The 18899-nt window shown below is 45.4% G+C and overlaps 2 protein-coding genes across 2 annotated transcripts in view; one reads left to right on the plus strand and one right to left on the minus strand.

The window, feature by feature from the left end:
• Positions 1 to 368: 368 nt before the first annotated feature.
• TIFA (TRAF interacting protein with forkhead associated domain) lies at positions 369 to 5221 on the minus strand. The gene is made up of 2 exons (XM_068404027.1): positions 5157 to 5221; positions 369 to 1577 (listed from the first exon to the last, which is right to left on the minus strand). The coding sequence occupies exon 2, from the start codon at positions 1555 to 1557 to the stop codon at positions 994 to 996; it is 564 nt and encodes a 187-aa protein (XP_068260128.1). The 5' UTR covers positions 1558 to 1577; positions 5157 to 5221; the 3' UTR covers positions 369 to 993.
• Positions 5222 to 6926: 1705 nt separating this feature from the next.
• Positions 6927 to 18899, plus strand: part of ALPK1 (alpha kinase 1) — a 48404-nt gene continuing 36431 nt past the window's right edge. The window contains exon 1 of the mRNA XM_068403556.1: positions 6927 to 7009. The gene's annotated coding sequence lies outside the window, so the exon portion shown is untranslated. The remainder of the gene's footprint in view (positions 7010 to 18899) is intronic.

The following is an 18899-nucleotide window of genomic DNA, read 5'->3' on the forward strand; positions in this document are numbered from 1 at the left end:
AAACTAAAATACTTAACAAAAACCAAGTGCCAATGAAAAGCTGAGGCCCTAGCAAAGAAAAACTTTACTGAAACAACCTGAGAAATATTTATATGAGAATAAAATTGTAAGAAAGCTTGGGGTCAGGGGTAGAGGTAGAAAACTTGCTGAAAGTATTTCAGTCAGCTCTTAACTTGGAGCAATGCCACCTTTAGAAAGCCCACAATAGTGCCACTGAATATTTCTTATCTGGATTGTCCTGGAGATAACTTTATTCACTGCAAGTGCTTTTAGATTGTAGTTGTAGAAGACAGCAGATCCTTACTAGGCAACCAAATGCTTTTATTACAAAGTTTATCTGTATTTTTACATACCACGATCCCTGACACTGCAGGTTTATTTACATTCACAAGCAGAAGTAGTTAACTTGCAAAAAATGTGCTCATTTTAAAAATAGAAGAAAAATCTCGCTGCCAAGTTAATAAAAACATTAACTGTAAAGGAGATGCTGACAAAGTGTTTCTAAGCTGCAAAATCTGGGAAGTTACAACCTAGGCTTGACAATACTGTTGGGAATTTCATATAAAAAGCAAAGCACAAAGTATAACAAATGCAGCGACATGTTAGGTTCCTACTTAGCTAACCAACGCTGGGGCTAAACCGCTGTTCTGCACTCTATTAATGCCTCTTAAATATACCTTCAGGGCATGTGGTCACAGTTCTTTAACTGAACCTGCTGCGAGGGATTTGAGTGGCCCTCTATGACTCCCACGCGTTTATGTGGCAAACAGTGGTGATCAGAAAGCACATAATGCCCTGGTGAAGACAGTGGCAGGAATCTGTTTCTGTTGAACCAAGTATGTTCTGGTAGGCCTGTGCTGAAAACAGCAAGTAAGAAGACTGATGTGCAGCAGTGAGAACTGTCAAGAACACGGGACTGCGATCACAGCCTTCAATTTCAGAAGTTGTGCAGGTTTCAAGTGATGGAAATCTGATCCAGCCTCCTTCTCCCCGCTAGCAGGACTCATTTTCATCAATCTCTATGGGGCTTTTGCCTTGGGAAGGAAACAAGGAAGAAGAAAGTCCATTCTCCGGTATAGGCTGCAGTGATGGTAGGCATCTTTCTTGTAAGATTGGCACTTCAGCCAAGTGTAAGTAAGTCTCAAAATAATCCACGGACTCCCCTTCTTGAGTCTCTGCTAAAATCTGGTAGTCCCCAAAACAAATGATGCACTTCCAGGGCAGGTCGATTTTGTTTAAGTAACCCAGTTCTGTTTGGTCCACCACCAGTTTTGTTTTCTTGCTCATGTTCTTTATCTCAAAACAAAATTCTGAGCTGTTCAGTTTTCTGTAAAACTGCAATGAAAACTGAACCCGAGAAACACGAGTATCCATTAGGTTGTAACGGCAGATATTCGAATCACGGCCAAACTTGGCCAGTTCATCTGCCCTGACCTGCTCTCGCTTACAGAAGTTCAAGCAACGAAACATCATCTTGTGTTCTTGGCAAGGATGGTAAAAGGTCAGGTGGAGACATGTTACTGTTTCTTCAGTTTCGGCTTCTTCAAAAGAGGTCATGATGAAATAAGTCCTCAGAACTACAAGAAAGAAGTAAAATCACAGCATGCAATCACTGTAGTACCAAAAAGACTGGCTTCGGTGTGGGATTAAAATGCTTCATGTGCTCTTGTATAGTGACTGTATATAACTTACAGCAAATTGGCTGACAGTGAATGTAATGAAGCCACTGGAACGAAGCAGTGGGAGTTGAGCCTGCCCAGTCCATGACAACCATTGTTTTACCACCACTTTGCCTAAGACTGGTTTGGTGGCCACCGCTAAGCAAGAGGTTGCTCTGTGCTGGACTCTTCCCAGCAGCCCATCTCGCAGCCGCTGCAATGGCTGCCTGGCACTTCAGAGCTCTGAAAAACACCCACCGCTGTAAACTGCTGCCAACTAGTTCTTCATCAGGATCTCACAGGTAGATTTATCTTTGGAAGAAACGTGTCACTTAGTGACAGTAAGGTTTCCTTTCTGGACTTAAACTGGAGCATTAAGGAGCACTGTCTGGGCCTGGGTGCTCTGTTTTTCAGTGTACTCCCTTGACTAGCAGTTAAACAACTTTTACAAATGCAGTCTGACTGTAGGCAGTAATATTTCAAACGTGTCCAAAGCACTCTTTTGGCTCTTCAGTCAGAATTTACATCTTGTATGAAACAAAATACAGTGTTTAGAGGTGACTGATGCAACAGTATGTAAAATGAATGCAAAAGCTGGAATATCCACAAGACCTAAAAGACGAATTGTCACCAGCTCTAGGTATTGCCCTGCTGCCTATCAGAAAATCCCAGCTGTCTGCTGCAGAGGTACTGAACTAGGCACAAAAAATAACAAATAACTTCTGTTGGGTTTTGGTTTTTGCGGGTTTTTTTTAAGCTGCTCACGTGCAGCACAGAGACACTTGCTTATGAACTAAATTCTGTTCCCAACTGAAACTTAAACTTTTCCTGCACTGAAACTTAAGTCTGAAGAAAGAAAAGGCTGGGTACTTGAAGTAGGAACCAGAGAATGAGTTCTTAGCTACTCAGCAGAGAAACATGTGAGCAGCCGTTTAACTGGAATCATATACTGCAGATGTTTGTCGTGTTTCTCCTTCTAGATTGCAGTAAGTTCCTGACATGTCACGTACCAATCCTGAGCTTTCTCACCAGCTCTATTCAGTGAATGACGCTGAAAAGCAGCTTACAATTTAATCTGTTTTTTTATGGGTAGGTGAATCATCACCGCAGTTAAGTATTGGGGTTTTTCAAGGCTAAATTATACCACTGCACATAAACTCCAAGCACAGTGAGTGGTGGTATATCAGTGCATCACTTTCTGTGTGAAACCTCAAAATCACTTCCGTCTTACACCTTTAACACACCAACAACAGCAGTTCTGACACAGGAGTTTAGCAACCTCAGCTTGCTTTATCAAAGTAGGCTACAACAGTGCTTCTACCAAGCTTAGATGATTAGAGAAACAGAAAATTTCAAGTAGCTGTCAGAGCTCACTTTAAAACAAACAAGGAAACATCATCTGTGCTTCAGACAGGAGAACAGAGAGATGCCCTGATGGCAGGTTCTTCCTTTGCCATCCGTAAGACAAGCTGCGGTGGCATCACAGAATCAATCAGGTTGGAAGAGCCCTCTGGGATCATCGAGTCCAACCACTGCCCTGACACCACCATGTCAACTAGACCATGGCACTAAGTGCCATGTCCAGGCTTTTCTTAAACCCCTCCAGAGATGGTGACTCCACCACCTCCCTGGGCAGCCCCTTCCAATGTCTAATGACCCTTTCTGAGAAGAAAGTACCCATCCCTCCTCCCAACTAGTATGCGTCCATGCTGGGGAGCTGGAAGCAGCTCTGTGAGCAGGATGGATGGTCCCTTTCCGTACTTAGTTCTGCCCTTCGCTGTTCTGCACCAGTAAGAGGACGTGAGATGTTACACGAGGTCGGCTGTGGTTAAAGGGGAAAACCAAGTCATTTCACTTAGTTTGCACATCGGTCTACAAAGGCAGTTTTGTGTCTGGAGGCTTGGGCTGAATTTGATACCAACTTAAAAACACATTCTGCTTTCGTTAGGATCTTCCTTAATTGGTTGCTGAAATGCATCAGGATTGGGCAAAACACAGGAATATAAAGAAATATATTTTGAGGAATCTGCGGTGCATATGACTGTGTATCAGATCAATGCAAAATGTTGGCTTTATTCACGTTTATGCATTTTACAAATGGCCACATTTACTCATTAGGGAAGGGGAAGAACAGCCACTGATTGCTTCAGCAGCACCCACTGAACCTGGATCTCAGCAGCACCCATAGACTCTGCTATCCATGATCTCCTTGTGTGCCACCTCAGACGTCCCCAGCTCAGCTGCTGAGTCCTGCGTTGAAGGTTTATTGAGGTTGGACTGAACATACTTTCATGTAAATACTGAAGGAGTTTCTATTGACTAGATTGTATTGGAGAGGAGAAAGATTTCAGAGATCTCCAACTGGAGAAGGAAACTTTCTATAGGTAAATCCGGACTTCTCCTGCAACTGTAAGGTAGCCCATCGCGCTGCTGTTGTCTGTACCTTAATTTGAGTCAACCAAATCGTGATCTTACCTCTTTCCCTTCTCCCAACATTGTCTCCTTCAGTGTGCATCATTATCCCCATTTTTAGAGACAGGAGAGTAACAGAGAGCATTAAGAACAAGGATGGGCTTCTACTTGAGTGTTTAACAATGTATTCAAGAGTTTTAACTCTACTACAACTTAGCGCTCAGAGACCTCTGCCAATCTGCTTTTGCAAATCAAAACATAAGCGTTCAACAATAAAAAGAATAAATCCGTTTTGTTATTTAACTTTCACTTTAAATGACCACGAACTTTGAGGCAGGGGCAGTGCAGAGTACCATTTTCAAGCACGTTACACAAGGACAGCTATCCTTTTTGTCTCCCCAAAATGCCACGCTGTGGTCGCTACCATATCTTTCGCCCTCTGCAAGAGATGACACAGGAGGCCGGCAGACCACAGCTTGTGTTTCAAACTCTGCTCATCCCTGGGTTGTCCCGTGGGCTGGGGACACAGCAAGCCAACGGTTCCTCTGCAAACATGCTTCTGAGCTCCTAACTTGGGAGCGCAACCTCGGTTTTGCTAAAAATACCATCTTTGCTGGCATTACATGAGAACATAGAATCATGGAATGGTTTGGGTTGGAAGGGACCTTAAAGATCATCCAGTTCCAACCCCCCTGCCACAGGCAGGGACACCTTCCACCAGGCTGCTCCAAGCCCCATCCAACCTGGCCTTGAACACTGCCAGGGATGCTCTGTGTGAGTTCAGACTGAAATGGTGCCAGCACCCCCCGAGTAAGACTCCCCACTCCTTTTAATTTACTCATTCATCTAGAAATGCCCAAAGTGTTGCCCACCCGTGGTCACACCGGACTCCCCGAGCAGGGGCTCTGTGCCCCCCCGCCTGCCACCAGCTCCTCGCACGGACCGCGGTATGGCCAGGCCAGGGGCTCCCCGCCGAAGCCGTCACATCCATCGGAACTCACTGAAGAAATCCCGGTCCCCCCCGTGTCTGTACCCCCGGCCCCGGCCCGCCCCCTTCCCCGCACCTCGGCCCAGCTCCCCCCTCACCTGTCGGCGGGCGGGCGGGTGCGCCCCTTCCGTCCTGCGGGGAGCGGCCTCGGGCGCCTGCAGGAGCGGGGCCGACCGCGGCCAACGACGGCTCCAACGACGGCTCCGCACCGCCCGGTACCTCAGCGCGTCGTCGGGCGGGGAGCGGCCAACGATCGCGGCGCTGCGGGCCGGTCGCCTCAGCGCCTTCCCGACAGCGGGGCGGGGGCGGGCCGGGAGGGGAGGCGGGAGCGGCCGTGAGGGGAGGGGGGCGCCGGCCGTGAGGGGAGGCGGGAGCGGCCGTGAGGGGAGGGGGGCGCCGGCCGTGAGGGGAGGGGGGCGCCGGCCGTGAGGGGAGGCGGGAGCGGCCGTGAGGGGAGGCGGGAGCGGCCGTGAGGGGAGGCGGGAGCGGCCGTGAGGGGAGAGCGGTGTTAAGGGCGGGAAGTGCTGGGGCTGCCTTGGGAGCGGAGGATGAACTGATGTTATATTTCTAAAAGGCATGCGGAGCTCTCCTTTTATTATAGTGAATAAAGCAGGAAAAAAAGTAGCCTCAGTTCTGTCTGGGGCTTTATGTGGGCGTTTATAAATCTCGCGCTCGTAACTTTTTCAAACCAAGCGGCCATGGCGATGTCAAGGGTACAGAATCCCAGAGTCAATGAGGTTGGAAGAGCCCTCTGGGACCATCGAGTCCAACCATTGCCCTGACACCACCATGTCAACTAGACCATGGCACTAAGTGCCACGTCCAGTCTTTTCTCAAACCCCTCCAGAGATGGTGACTCCACCACCTCCCTGGGCAGCCCCTTCCAATGGCTAATGACCCTTTCTGAGAAGAAATGCTTCCTAATACGATCCAGAGTTTGCGGGCTCAGATTTCAGACAAAGTTATTTCAGTTTCAGCCCCCACCTCCAAATTAACACTTTGAAGAGAAAACCCTTCAGTAAGCAAAACATTGTGAGCATAACAGTTGACTGATGGTGTTCTTAAATGGAGTATTTTAAAATACTCAGTTATTTGCTTTAAGCAGTAGTGGTTCAGCTTCATTCCACTGCCTTGGAAAGAAATAAAACTCTTCTTGGGAAGAAAACTCATCTTTCCTTGGCTGCTGATCCCAGCTGAGCTGAAAACTTAACATTTTACTGGAAATCCTGAGGCAGCCGTGCTATCTGGTAGGAAAAAAACGAGCAATTCTCTCTCATTCAGCTCCTTCATTCTTCTTATTAAGCAAGATTGCTCCCAAGCACAGAACAAGAGGCAGAGTGCAGAAAAAAAGCTGTTTCGTCTCGGTCTGACTCCTAGATACTCGGTGTCCTCCCTTACCTGTGCGTGTACAGCGTTGTGACTAGCAAGGTGTTGTGCCTCGTTAAGTACTGAAGGTTTGATTGCTTTGGCACAGGCGCTGAAATACTGCATTGGTTCATATAAACTATTTTTCATTTGCGGGTTGTTCAGCAAACAAATAAATTACTTGTGGGCTGATAAGTTCCTTTGTAGTTCTCGCAGAATAGCTTTTATCTGTACATGGGCTAATACACCTGCTGTGCATGCCCTTCTCCCCTTACATCAGAAAAAAAAAGGGTTAGAGTGTGTTTTGCAAGAAGTTTTGTTGAAAAGCAGAGAAGGAAAACAGGATTCTTCCAGGCTTCTCCCTTAGCAGAACGCCTTTCCCGCAGCAGGCAGGGCTGGGCGTGTGTGCTCGCAGAAAAGCACTTTGCTGCCTTCTGGAAACGCCAGAGTTGTGCAACCCTGCTGTTTATTGCGTCTCTTAGAGGTTGTAATTCCTGTCAGCCCTTCGGTTCCGGAAAACAGCCTGCTTCCTGCGCCGCGAGAGAGCTCTTCTGATAGGATTGTTTTGATATTTGTACCTATTGAGGTATGTAAGCACCCTTCCTTTTGTTCCCTAGGTTTATGTAACCTCATATTAACTACCTATTCCTTATTAGTTTATGATTTAAATACACCTGTGCGTGATTCTGTACAGGAGAGGACAAGAAGTAGATTTACTGCTCCTCTCTTCTGTAAGCTTCTAACTGGTTGAAATGCTGCCAGCTTCAGGAAAAGAACTCCAGGTTTGCCTCACATGAGAAAAAAAATTCAGGCATTCCGTGCTTGTGGGTTTTTTGGGTGATCTTCCTGCTGAAATGGTTACGTGGTTTACTGGTGTTTGTTCCTGTATTACAATAACTTCTTTTTTTTAATTGAAATTTCTTCAGTCAAAAGTGAAAGCGTGAATAGTTGTGTGGTGAGCAAGCCGCTGGGACTTGGGCCAGGGGAGCTGATGTCAACGTTAACCTAGTTGTTCTTGCTGCTGCCCTGTTTTGTGTTGTCTTCACAACCCCTTCCTCCCTTGGGGCTGTGATTTTCCCCAGGCGTGCTTAACTTTCCGGAGCGTGAATCTACTCTGACATCTCTGAATTTATCCAACGGATAATCGAAGTGATGGAGATTTGTCCGTGCTGGACTGCAAAACCAGTGGCACACAGAGTTTCCCTGGATTACGAAGACAGCGTGGGATGTGAAAATAAAGGTGTATGCCTGGTGTGTCTTCTCTGTGTAATTATCGGTGGCATATCATCAATATTAGCCGTTTGGGCTAATGAAGTATTTGTAATTTGTAGGCTGAAAGACTGAGGTGGTTTTGGCTTCTCTGCGGTGGTGTGTTGTTTTTCCAACAGTCGATTCGTAAGGCTTCAGGTAACTCCAGAGCCTAAACTGGCAAATCTGGAAAATGGGAAAATCCTAGGAACTCTGAAATTGCTTTCAGTCATGATTGGCTTTGGAAATCTGAGGGTCGCTGAGGGCAAATATGTTTCTCTTTCTGGGAAGTTCATGGTAGGTCAGAAGAGTTATAGAAAGTGTATTCTGGGTCAGTGAGTGCCAGGACTGTTGTTGGGTATCTGTGTTCTAGCTAATTCTTTCTGAATGACTCAACATGAAACCTCCCTTCCCTCTTTAACAAACCATAAGCGACCTTACCAGACCATCCCTGGGGACTTTTCAAGTGCTGTGGCATGTGGTGCAGTTGGCATGGCTGTTAACGGTCTGCCTGGCTGGTCACAAGTTGGGAACGCTGTGACCATGTTTCTTGGACACTTGGAAATCGTGTCCTTTATAGTTCTGTCTCTCTCATTGCGTAAAAGCCGTTCTGTGGACGTTTGAGGCAAGATATGAGACCAACAGTAGCCTGGACCAGTCTGAAACTTTCTATTTCTCTCTGCTATTTAAATGAATGTGATGAAAGTCTCCTTATCCTGTTGGATCAACAGCGAGTCTGACCTGATGTCTGTGGTGCTGAGAGTTCACCACGGTTCTGTCCTTCCCTCCTAAGGCCAGATTTTACACGTGGTTATCAAAACTGCTGAGGTAGTGCTTAGGTTTGCCAGCTGTGTGACAGGACGGATGCAGGTATAAAGGGTGACTGCACTTGTAAATATTGTCTAAGTATGATTTCCGTGGTTCTCTGGTGACCCTTTGTTTGGTTACCAGCTTTCCCACTCGCTGGTACAGCTTGTCAGTGCTGTCATCATGTGAATACTGAAGCAGACGCTGGTGACCTAGTGAGACCAAAGCTCAAAGTTGAGGTGTTGGAGCGAGTCCAGAGAAGGGCGACCAAGCTGGTGAAGGGTCTGGAGGGTCTGACCTATGAGGAATGGCTGAGGGAGCTGGGGGTGTTTAGCCTGGAGAAGAGGAGGCTCAGAGGTGACCTTAGTGCAGTCTACAACTACCTGAAGGGAGGTTGTAGCGGAGTGGGAGTCAGCCTCTTCTCCCAGGCAACTAGCGATAGGACAAGAGGACACAGCCTGAAGCTTGGCCAGGGGAGGTTCAGGTTGGACATTAGGAAGCATTTCTTCTCAGCAAGAGTCATTAGCCATTGGCAGGGGCTGCCCAGGGAGGTGGTGGAGTCACCATGTCTGGAGGGGTTTAAGAAAAGCCTGGACATGGCACTTAGTGCCATGGTCTAGTTGCCATGGTGGTGTCAGGGCAATGGTTGGACTCGATGATCCCTGAGGGCTCTTCCAACCTGACTGATTCTGGGATTCTGGGATTCTGAGACCTCGTACGTCAAACTTTGTGTTAGCAACACTTGCAGCGGATTTGAATGCGTTGGGGTCGGGTTTTAGGGCAGATACATGGAGATGCTGTTTTTCTGCAGGGTTGGCCTCACATAAGCAACACGCTCGTGTGTTGATATCACGTGTGTGAAAGATGTGAAGCGCAGCCTCGATAGCAAGGATAGCAGAAAGCCTGTGACGAGCGCAATAGGCGAGTGAGTTGCCTCCCAGCCCTCTCTGTATTTCCCTGGTTTGTGCATGTCCTGGTTTTGCAGGGTTAAAATTTACAGAATCCCTTTCCTGTTCCATGTTGTTTCGGTCTGTGGCCAGCTGTGGGATGGTGATCAAGGCCATTAGTGAAAGCCAGGGCAGCTGACCCAGGCTGGCCCACAGGTGTGTTCTATAACATCAATGTCATTTCACTATAAATGGGAAAGCTGCTGGGGATGGGGGCTCTTTGTTTTGCTCTCCTCTTCCTCCTTCTTCTCAACAGTTACTATCCCTGGAGGGACTTGCCACCACTCTATGAGCTAAGTATAATTTTGTGTCTTTTGTATTAGTATCGATATTGGTTTTCTTATTTTATTAAATCTGTTTGAATTTCAACCCACCAGTCTCCGTCCTTTTCCCAATTCCCTTTCTTGGGTGGGGAGGGGTCTTGGGTAGTAGAACAACTGGTTATTGTTTAGCCCTGGGTGTGGGCTAAACATAGACAGTGTGGCTCTGTGGGCACGGCTTCTGAGGGACGTGTGCTCTCTTTTCTGACTTCCCCCAGCATTAAATGCCTTGCTCTTGTCTTGCTGCGGTGGGTGCCTGGTTCGTGGGCCTGGGTGGCAGGGGGCATGCTGCTGTTGTACCTCCCTTGTCCCAGGGCTTGCTCTCCTGGGGTGGCACGGGGAAATTCTCCTTTGCTTGCTCAGGGATGTACAGAGATACAGAGGAGGAGGTTGGTGAGAGCTGGTTGCGGCTTTAGAGCCGTAAAATCCAGGCTGGTGGATGTGTTTACTTGTGTGTAGGCAATGCTAGGGTATAATAATATTCACTGTCTACACCTGTAACACACGTGTTGGGTTCAAATACCAACCTGTGCCTTCCTGCTGCTCCTCCTCTCTGCTTCACAGCCCGTTTCTTGAGCCCAACCACCTTGGCGCTGTTGAGGGCACAAGGGTGGGAGCCAGTAGGTGGCAATGTGTGACCAGACATGGGGAGTCACCATTTGTTCGGGGGTTTTTGGTGTTTTGTGGTGGTTTGCTTTTGCTGCAGACACCTGTGGAGTGATTTACAGGACAAGTGAAACCACACAGTCATGGGGCAGCAAAGAAATCAACACTGGGAGGTGGAACAGACTGATCTGTCGGCATCATGGAGCACGACCCAGTAGTGGTCCTCAGTATTTCCCTCCTTATTCTGTTGAAAGGATGGCTGCCCTCTCTATAAATAACTGGTAGAGATCCAGGGCTAGAAGATGAAAGCACAGCAGGGACACTGTGGAAAGAGGTGCAGGTGTTCCTTGTGACTTGGAGCCCCTTCCTATTGACAGCTATCTCTTTGGAGAGAGGTTCATACAGCTTGGTGGGAGAGAAGCTCCTGTAATTCCAGCTTTTGTGGGACAAGAAGTGGAAAAAGAAGAGTAAGGGAGGTTCAGTGCCATAGAACAGGTGCTTACTACTTGTTCAAAATAAAAAGCAAATCATCTTTAAGCCCTGATACAGAAGAAAAATTGTCAGCTCTTCCTTGTTATTTTTTTGAAGTTGGAAAAAATCAGGAGTCTTAAGCATGTTGGAGCATCACGTCTCTCAGAGAAGAGTGTCTTAATGAATTTCAGTAGGGCTGAAAATGAAAAAAATAATTTGTGCAACTTAGAAACGTGTTGGGGATGTGTAGTCTGTGCACAGCTGCTGATTGTAACTGTGCTCACAGGATTCTCCTGTGTTTTCTAATAACAGTTAGAAAGTTGTGGGGTTGTTGAGCACTACTGGAGTTCTCTTTGTTCACCAAGAACTGTGAGCCCAGCTTTTGGTGATTTGGTGGTCATCTCCTGTCTTTGTATGTGAAGGTGATTTACCAGCTGAATTTTGCTCCCCTAGTGCATCACTACAGTTCTAGCTGGCATGTACATCTCCCTACGTTTGTTGTTTTGTGGAACTTCTATCAAACTAGAAGGAGAAAATACTTGGCATACACATGCTGTTTCCTTCTGTAATCACTTCCAAGAAGTATGCAATTCTTGTGTGATTTCTTTTCCCCCTGCAGATACCCTATGAACTCCCTCCATATGACCTGTGATATCTATATGTCAGTTTTTGACCTTGTCAGATTCACAAGCTCTATGAGACTGGACCTTATCAAGGCTTGATTGAGAGAAGCCTGTGTTGCTGTGGGTAGCCCAGCATGCAGTGTGACGCCTTGGCTTGAGTTCTCTGGCAGGGGGCATGCCAGGAAGCGGAAGCTCCATCTTTCACTTCAAATCTCCCATTGAAGATGTGAACAAGAGAAGGCTGGAACTGGTGTATTACAGCCATTGAGTGAGGGTTTATCAACCTTTATGATCTCACTGATCAACTGTGACCATTAAGAGACCAACAGCATTCTTTGCAAGAACTGGAACAGATGTCCAGGTTTCCTACAAAGATTACAGTAGACCTGAGTATGTTTTCCCTGGGTCATAACCCTTGCATTTCAGTTTGATGTTCTCTACTCTTTGCTATTTCCCTTTCTAGAGAACTAAATTGAGGAAGCTGCACTTTCTCAAAGTGGCCAGATACCAGCAGTTAGCAAAGGCATCACAATACATAGTTTGGCTGGTGGCAAGTATTTTAAATACCTTATTGGGAATTGATAAGTTTCTAACAATGATAAAAATCTATTTGCTGCATTGAAAAAATGTTTCCTCCTGCTCTGAAGCAAATCCATTGGAGTGTAAAAGCTGTGACTTGATAAAGTCTCCAGTGAAATGGTTTGGCTGAAAGCAGAAGCTTCACGACTTTGTCGCACTTTGGAACAGCCTCCAAAACACCATCTCTGTACTTCTTTACATTCGCCACATGAGGGACGATGTGGTCTTGTCTCCTAGGTGTATAGTAGCAATTCTGAATGTCTTGGATTATCAACGTTTTGGATGAGATACTATTTTGATAGTAAATGGCTTAAAAATTGCCTTCACCGGGACAAAGGTTTTACCCTAGAGACTGAATGTCTGTTTAGATGGACATGATTTAATGTGTACAACGCAGACTGAACAGAACCAGCTTTTCCATCTCCCTTCAAAAGCAGTGGTGGAACAAAAAAAGTTATTTTGAAGAGTTAAAGATAAGCACTAAAATAAGCTGTCTTTTGCTGATACATAGCAGGACCAGCAAATATAGCATTTCTTTTTCCCCCCCCTTTGAGTTTGTATAGATGCCAAGGTGTCAAAGACTCCACATTCTGTGCTGTGGGGCAATAAAAACTCTATTCCATTATCTCAGTTTATAGTGTTTAAGGGCACCCAGCTGTGAGAGATGCAGCCTGCCTTGGAGGTGCATGACCTCTTCTTTTTTTTTTCTTTAAAGATATATATGACTGTGTCCAGAACTACTCTACCTGTGATGTCTTTATGTTGTGGAGCTTAGTGGCACAATACAACACTCCTTTCCTTGGATGTAGGCTTTAATTGTAGTTTCTAGTGAATCAGTTTGGTATCGCTCTTGCTTTCTAGCTGGCATCCTAAAACTAAGTGACCAAAAAATAGGCCTGAAAAAACTGAACCTTGCTGAAATAACTGCAAACGTTGCTGAAATAACTATGAGCCTTTCCACAGGAAGGGATCTAAGGTGGAATAGAGGCAGAAAGAGGAGATGGGAGGGAACCACATTTCAATAAATATTCTCCATTTGGCGTCTTCTGTCTCACTCTGGGTTCTACCGGCTGTTGCTGTTTGATTGAGCCATGGTAACCTGCTGTATTTCAGCAGCCTTGCTGGACTGTGAGAGAGAGGATTTGCCCAGGGAAGCAGGTGCCTGCTTCATCTTTACCTTTTATTGCTCTGGTAACCCTCCCTTGGAGCATTTGCTGTCTGATGGTGTTTACAAACAAGGCATTTGTATTTCTGTAGGCGTATAAGCTCTTGTTGTAAATTGGTGTTGAGAGGTGGTGAAGGCAGCCGGGTCTCTCTTCCCTCTTGTGCAGCCCCTTGCTTGGGACTTAGGGAGGGTCTGTCCCTTACAGAAACTCTTGGTGATGAAAACAGTAGGATTTCCCAGCACGGGGAGCGTTGGTTTATGGCTCTGTGTATAGCCTCACAAGGGAACACTGTTCAATAGGCTTCAAAGTGATTCAGCCGTGGCATAACCGTGGCTCTGGCCACATGTAATATAGCCTGTAGCTCTTTAAAGAGGATTAGCCTTAGATCAGGGACAGCATTCATTGCTGGATTTCATGTAGAGTAGAGTATGCTAATGAAATGGAAATGTCTACAGCAAACATTGCATAAAATTGTAAACCTCAAAACTGAGCGTTGTGTCCTGATAACTCTGCTGGAAGTCAAACTTTCACGTTCTGTTAGTTACCAGGAGAAAAACTGAGGTTTGTAATATCAGCACAAGCTCTCTATAGTAAATTAAGATCTAGTTTGCAGTTGTACAAGTGAAGTTAAAAAGATAACAACAAACATTTGAAGGTAACTTTTTGAATGCTTTAATGATGTCATAGCTCTCCAACAGAGACAAAAATCCACCACATCTTAAAATATCTTCATCTGGGTTTTCTGCAACAGGCGTAGGCTTAGTTTGATCCCACATTCACTCCCCCTCTGCCCTTCCGTTGCTTTAAATGCCATGTTTGGGCTTATAAGAGTTTCAGCATCAGTCCTGCAGAGACACAATATTTCTGACATGCGTCTCTGAGCCATTTCATCTTTTTAAGGCCATTCCTGTCTGTACATCAGCTGCAGCTGGCAGTCCAGGAGGCTTGATTTGGCTTTCCTATTTCAGTGTAATGCTAGTCTTTTGAATGATTTAAGTTTAATATGGTATATATGTAAAACAACCCCCCAAACTTGAAGGGGACCCACGATTCAAACTGTCTGTCTTGAGATGTTGTGAAGGATTTTACTGGCAGAAGGTCACGAACATCTCTCAGAAAATTGTTTTAGTGGGAGCACTGGGAAATCACTGGTCGCTTCGGAGAGCCTTGGTTATGTTGTTGCATGAATGAACCCATTCTTACTGTATTAATGTGCTGTATATAGTTTATTAAGCCTAGAATAATTTTTATTTTCAATGTAGTATATTTGTAAGCTTCACAGGAAATTTGTTACCCTGATATGAAGCTGACTCAGTGCCTGGACTTGAAACCTTTGCCCACAGAAGCATTTAGACCTGCTTTCCTCCTCGCACAAGTAAGCAGGAACTCATGTGAGGTCTCACCAGCCCAGGGGTGTGTATTCCTGGCCTGGGGTTTGATGCCCACGCAGCACATCCAGACAAATGCAAGGTATGAAATGCAGTAATGGGCATTCTGTACCCTGATGGGCCGTTGTGCATCTGTGTGCTTAAAAGTGATGACTTGAAATGCCTCATCCCAGTCTGCTGGGGAATAAAAGTCCAAAGAAAGCCTTTGGGAAGAAGATCCTTCTGGCTGCCTTTCCAAAACGTGCACTTTCATTACTTAGTAGCTTTTTCTCTCTGCACAGCTCCATATCTTAAGTTTTTATTGTTCTGGGATTTATTTTTTATGGTGGTGGATAGGTTGGTGTGGTGGGGTTTTTTTTATTATTTTGCCGTTTGGAAGGGTTTTTTTCTGTAGACGTGGAGGGTGGTGATACATATTCATGAAAGAGAAGTCTTTCCAGCCCCTGCTCGCATTGACAAAGACTTAGCTGTTTCACACAGCAAGCTGACTGGAATTGTGTGGGGCCTGCCTGACCAGATTAGAGCAAACAGCAAGCTTATTCCTCCGCTCGTCAGGCCTCCCCTTCCTAACAATTTCCCCAATTGTCATTTTGACAAGGCTGTCATTAGGTGATGGCTTCTTTGGCCATTTTCAGATAAAGATAATTTCCTTAACTTCCATTTTATTTGCCAACGAGTAGTTTGGGAGAGAAAGGAAGTGCTTCAGGAGTTTATGGATTAAGGGTTTGTCACTTCAAAGGCATCTTTGATCTAAAAATATGTGCTGTACCAAATTCATTATGTCTTTTTTTTTTAAGTACTTTTTAATTTATTGATCTGCCCCTCAATTATTCCCTTTTTTTGCATCCCCTAGTAGTACATGGCATAGCAATGGTGAGGGGAAGGAGCCCAAATGGCCTCTCTGAGAAGTCATGACCAGGGCAAAACAACAGGTGCTTTTGTTTGGCACCCAGTGCTGGCTCCATTGCAGATCTGGTTTTAGCTGGAGGTCCTGCCTGCTTCTGCACAGGAGGGATGTGTGCCTGGGTGTAGAGCTCGGGGAACATGCTTCATAAAGGATGGCTTATTGCATGTTTTGTGTTTTGTCTGCGTTTGGCAAACCGGAGTTGGTGTAGTTTGGTGACCGGTTTTGGCTCCCCGGTACCCACTTCTGCCAGCTCCACGCGGTGGGCAGTTGCCATGTGGGTTTGCCTTATACAGCTTTCTGTGGGTGGTTGCCCCCCCCACCTGCCAACACCCCTGAGACCCTACACCCTGACTGCTCCTGCAAAAGCCCTGGCAAACGACCTTCTGTGATTAAGGGTAGCTTTGAAGTCAAGCTTTGGAGCTCCTTTTTTTTTCTTTAATTGGAGTAACTTTACTGAAGCTCTGTTTTGTGTCTGTGCAGCACTAAGAAATCCCAAACCTCATTCTAAGAAACAAAACCAGAAAAGCTCTTTTCCTGGTGTGTTTGCAACTTAAATGCTCTTTTACAAAGCACTAAGCTCAGCTTTGGAGCAGGCAGGTGCAGTGTTGGACTTGGTGATCCTTACGGGTCCCTTCCAACTCGAGATATCCTATGGTTCCTAAGTGCAGGTCTACATGGGCAGAGTTTCTCTTTGGGTACTTGGTTGGCACTGCTGCAGGGAGGGGGGGATGTGGTGGAGGTTTGAACATGGATCAAGAGCCAGGCTTTTGCAATGCCTGCTTTAGCTGTGTCAGGCACTGGGCTTCACTTTGACCCCTCCTCTGCTTTTTAGGACTGACAAAACTGTTCTTTGCTCTAGCAGTGTGAATCCATGGCTGTAGCCTGTTACACTGGCCTTATGCAGGCTTCGTTGAGGCTGGGATTTGTTCTTTGTTAATATCTGTTCTACCTAATTACTTCAGCTTTTTCTCTAATACTACCTCTCCATTACCCCCAGCCAGCTAACCACCTCCTTGCTGCTGGAGGCTGTTCTTGATCCCATTTCTAAACAGAAGCACTTCTGCTTCAGCTCTGCCTGGGGTAGCTGTGCAGAGGCTGGCTTGCTTTTTTTTTTTTCCTCTCCTTTTGCCTGCTAATTGGCTGAGACCACCAGAATTTGGAGGACACAGATGTCACTGATAGTTTGCCTAGGGAGCACATTCATGCCCATCTGTTGCAGTCTAGAAGGCTGTTCATATATCCACAAGGCCTTCATTTAATTCTTGTCAGAAAGTAATGTAAATCCAGTTTACCTCAGAGGTCACAGCCAAGATTTATGCCAATGAGCCCCCTGCAATTTACACACACTGTAGTTGTATAGGATGAAAAGAAAGCCTTTCATGTTGGTGCATATTAACAAGAAAGCTTGCCTTAGGAGAGGCTTTTTGATTGAGGTTCTTCCTTATTTTAATACAGCCAGTGCCAGTTGGTATATCCAGCTTTACCAAAAGAAAACATCTAATCTTTAAGCCAGAGAAGTAAACTAAATAAATAAATACATAGAGCCCCTAGCAAATCGATTTTTTTTTTTAAACCATCTTTTCTATTTCATGTGGCAAAACCTCTGTGCACTGGAAAAAAGAAAAAGCTCTAGGAAAACACAAACATGTGCATTGAAATAGGAAACTGAATTTGCTTTCTGTGGAAGATGATATTAACCCAATCACTAAAACCTTTGTTAAACTATCATAAGCATGTTTTGGTTTTCTGTGTTCCCCTGCCCCAAGCTGCCAAATCTGAAAATAAAGCTGAGCCTGTTAGTTTTGACACAAGTAATGGGAAGGACTCCAGAAGGTTTGTGCACAAATCTGCAGGAGGGAGAGCAGCTGAGGCTGCTTTATGGTGTGCATGCTGCCTGCTGAAGGAAAAAGTACCAGCCTCAATGTTCAATCGCTCTTCTAGGGACAACCTCTTGCAATTTTTTTCAGTCTCCCTACAGAAAGCAAGGGGAGACAAAACATTAAAATTGTTTGTAAGAGCAGGCAGAGGAAAGTAGCACACAAAGATGGATCAGCGTGTGCCAATGAGATTAGAAGCAGGTTTCAGAGTTGAGCACCTCTTCTTTAGGCCCAGCATAGTTTGAGGGTGCTCCTTTCATTTATATCAGCTCTGCTCGGGGGGATCCTCCTCCCTTTTCCTCCTTCCTTTTCCCTAGCTCGTCTGGCCAGCAGATTTTACCTTGGCAAACACTTTCAAATGTTAGAGGCATGAAAGTCAGCATCACTTGCATGGTATCATAATGACTGGAGTGGTTTGGGATTGGGAGGGAGGAGAGCCAGGCATCGAAATGAAAACAGGGCTCAGGTTCTAAGTTCCAGTGTAGCACTTAAAATAATTAAAATGTTTATTTGAAAGTCAAAACAGCCTCAGTCATAAATAACTCTCCATTCCTCGATTGATTGTGTCGAGTCCCAACCGAGAGCTCTGGGAATAAGGTTTATTTGCTCCCTGTTGGGATTAATCCATAAATGTAGTCTCCACATGGAACTCATCAGGTCTTTGCTTCCTCTTCATTATTCTCCCTGGAACTGGAGGGTAGCTTGAATAAGATGAAAATTAGGATAATATATTTTCAGAGAGGAAAGGTCTGGCGATCTCTAATTTGTGTTTCAGGACCGTAATGCTGTGGAAAATTACCCAGATGATGTTGTCTGAGAAACCAATGCTTGTTATGCTTGCTGTATTTGAAGTTTGAATGCAGCAATTAAATCTTTTTCTTAAAGCCTCCAAAGCTAATTGCAGTCTTAAACTAGCTAGATTGACTCCCAGGCTTCCTTCTATCCACAGCAGAACTTAAAATTCCTTTCTCTTGACAGTTCTTTTGGTCTTCTAGCCCAAGGGCTCTGAGATGTCACAGTATGGCCCATTTCTTATTAAAGAGATCATTTCACTGTAGCCCACCCAATTCCTCCCTCCCTCCCTCTCGTTCTGAACCCCAGCTCCAACCACAGAAATATGCTTTCGTATCCCCCGAGACCTTTAATTTTTTGTCATCATATTTGATGCAAGAAGTTATTTCAATCCAGGCTCCAACCAGAAATGGCACAGATTTTTTTTTCATCATTTCTATTTTAAAGTGTCGTAACAATTACAGTGACCATTTAAAAACACTCTGTGCCCAAAGCTGGAGCAAAGGATCTTTCCTGTCACCAGAAAATGCTGAAGACCTCCATCTGATGCAAAACTGTTTTCATTATGTGTTTGGAAAGTGGTAGCTACAGCATTTGTTAGTGTGTCCTTAGAAAGCATTTTTGTCTAGATAGTTTTGCAGCATATAAAGCTGCGATTTTTATCACTTCAGAACTGTAGTCTCCTTAAAGCACTGTTTGATTTAACAGGGCTTTAAGAAAGCTAATTAGTAAGCACTGAGAGGGC

Source organism: Nyctibius grandis, chromosome 6 (assembly GCF_013368605.1).
Source record: "Nyctibius grandis isolate bNycGra1 chromosome 6, bNycGra1.pri, whole genome shotgun sequence".
In the NCBI taxonomy this organism is placed as follows: Eukaryota; Metazoa; Chordata; class Aves; order Nyctibiiformes; family Nyctibiidae; genus Nyctibius; species Nyctibius grandis.

Bases quoted from the DNA above. Each gene is read 5' to 3' on its own strand.
- TIFA (XM_068404027.1), bottom strand. From the start codon at position 1,557: ATGACCTCTTTTGAAGAAGCCGAAACTGAAGAAACAGTAACATGTCTC.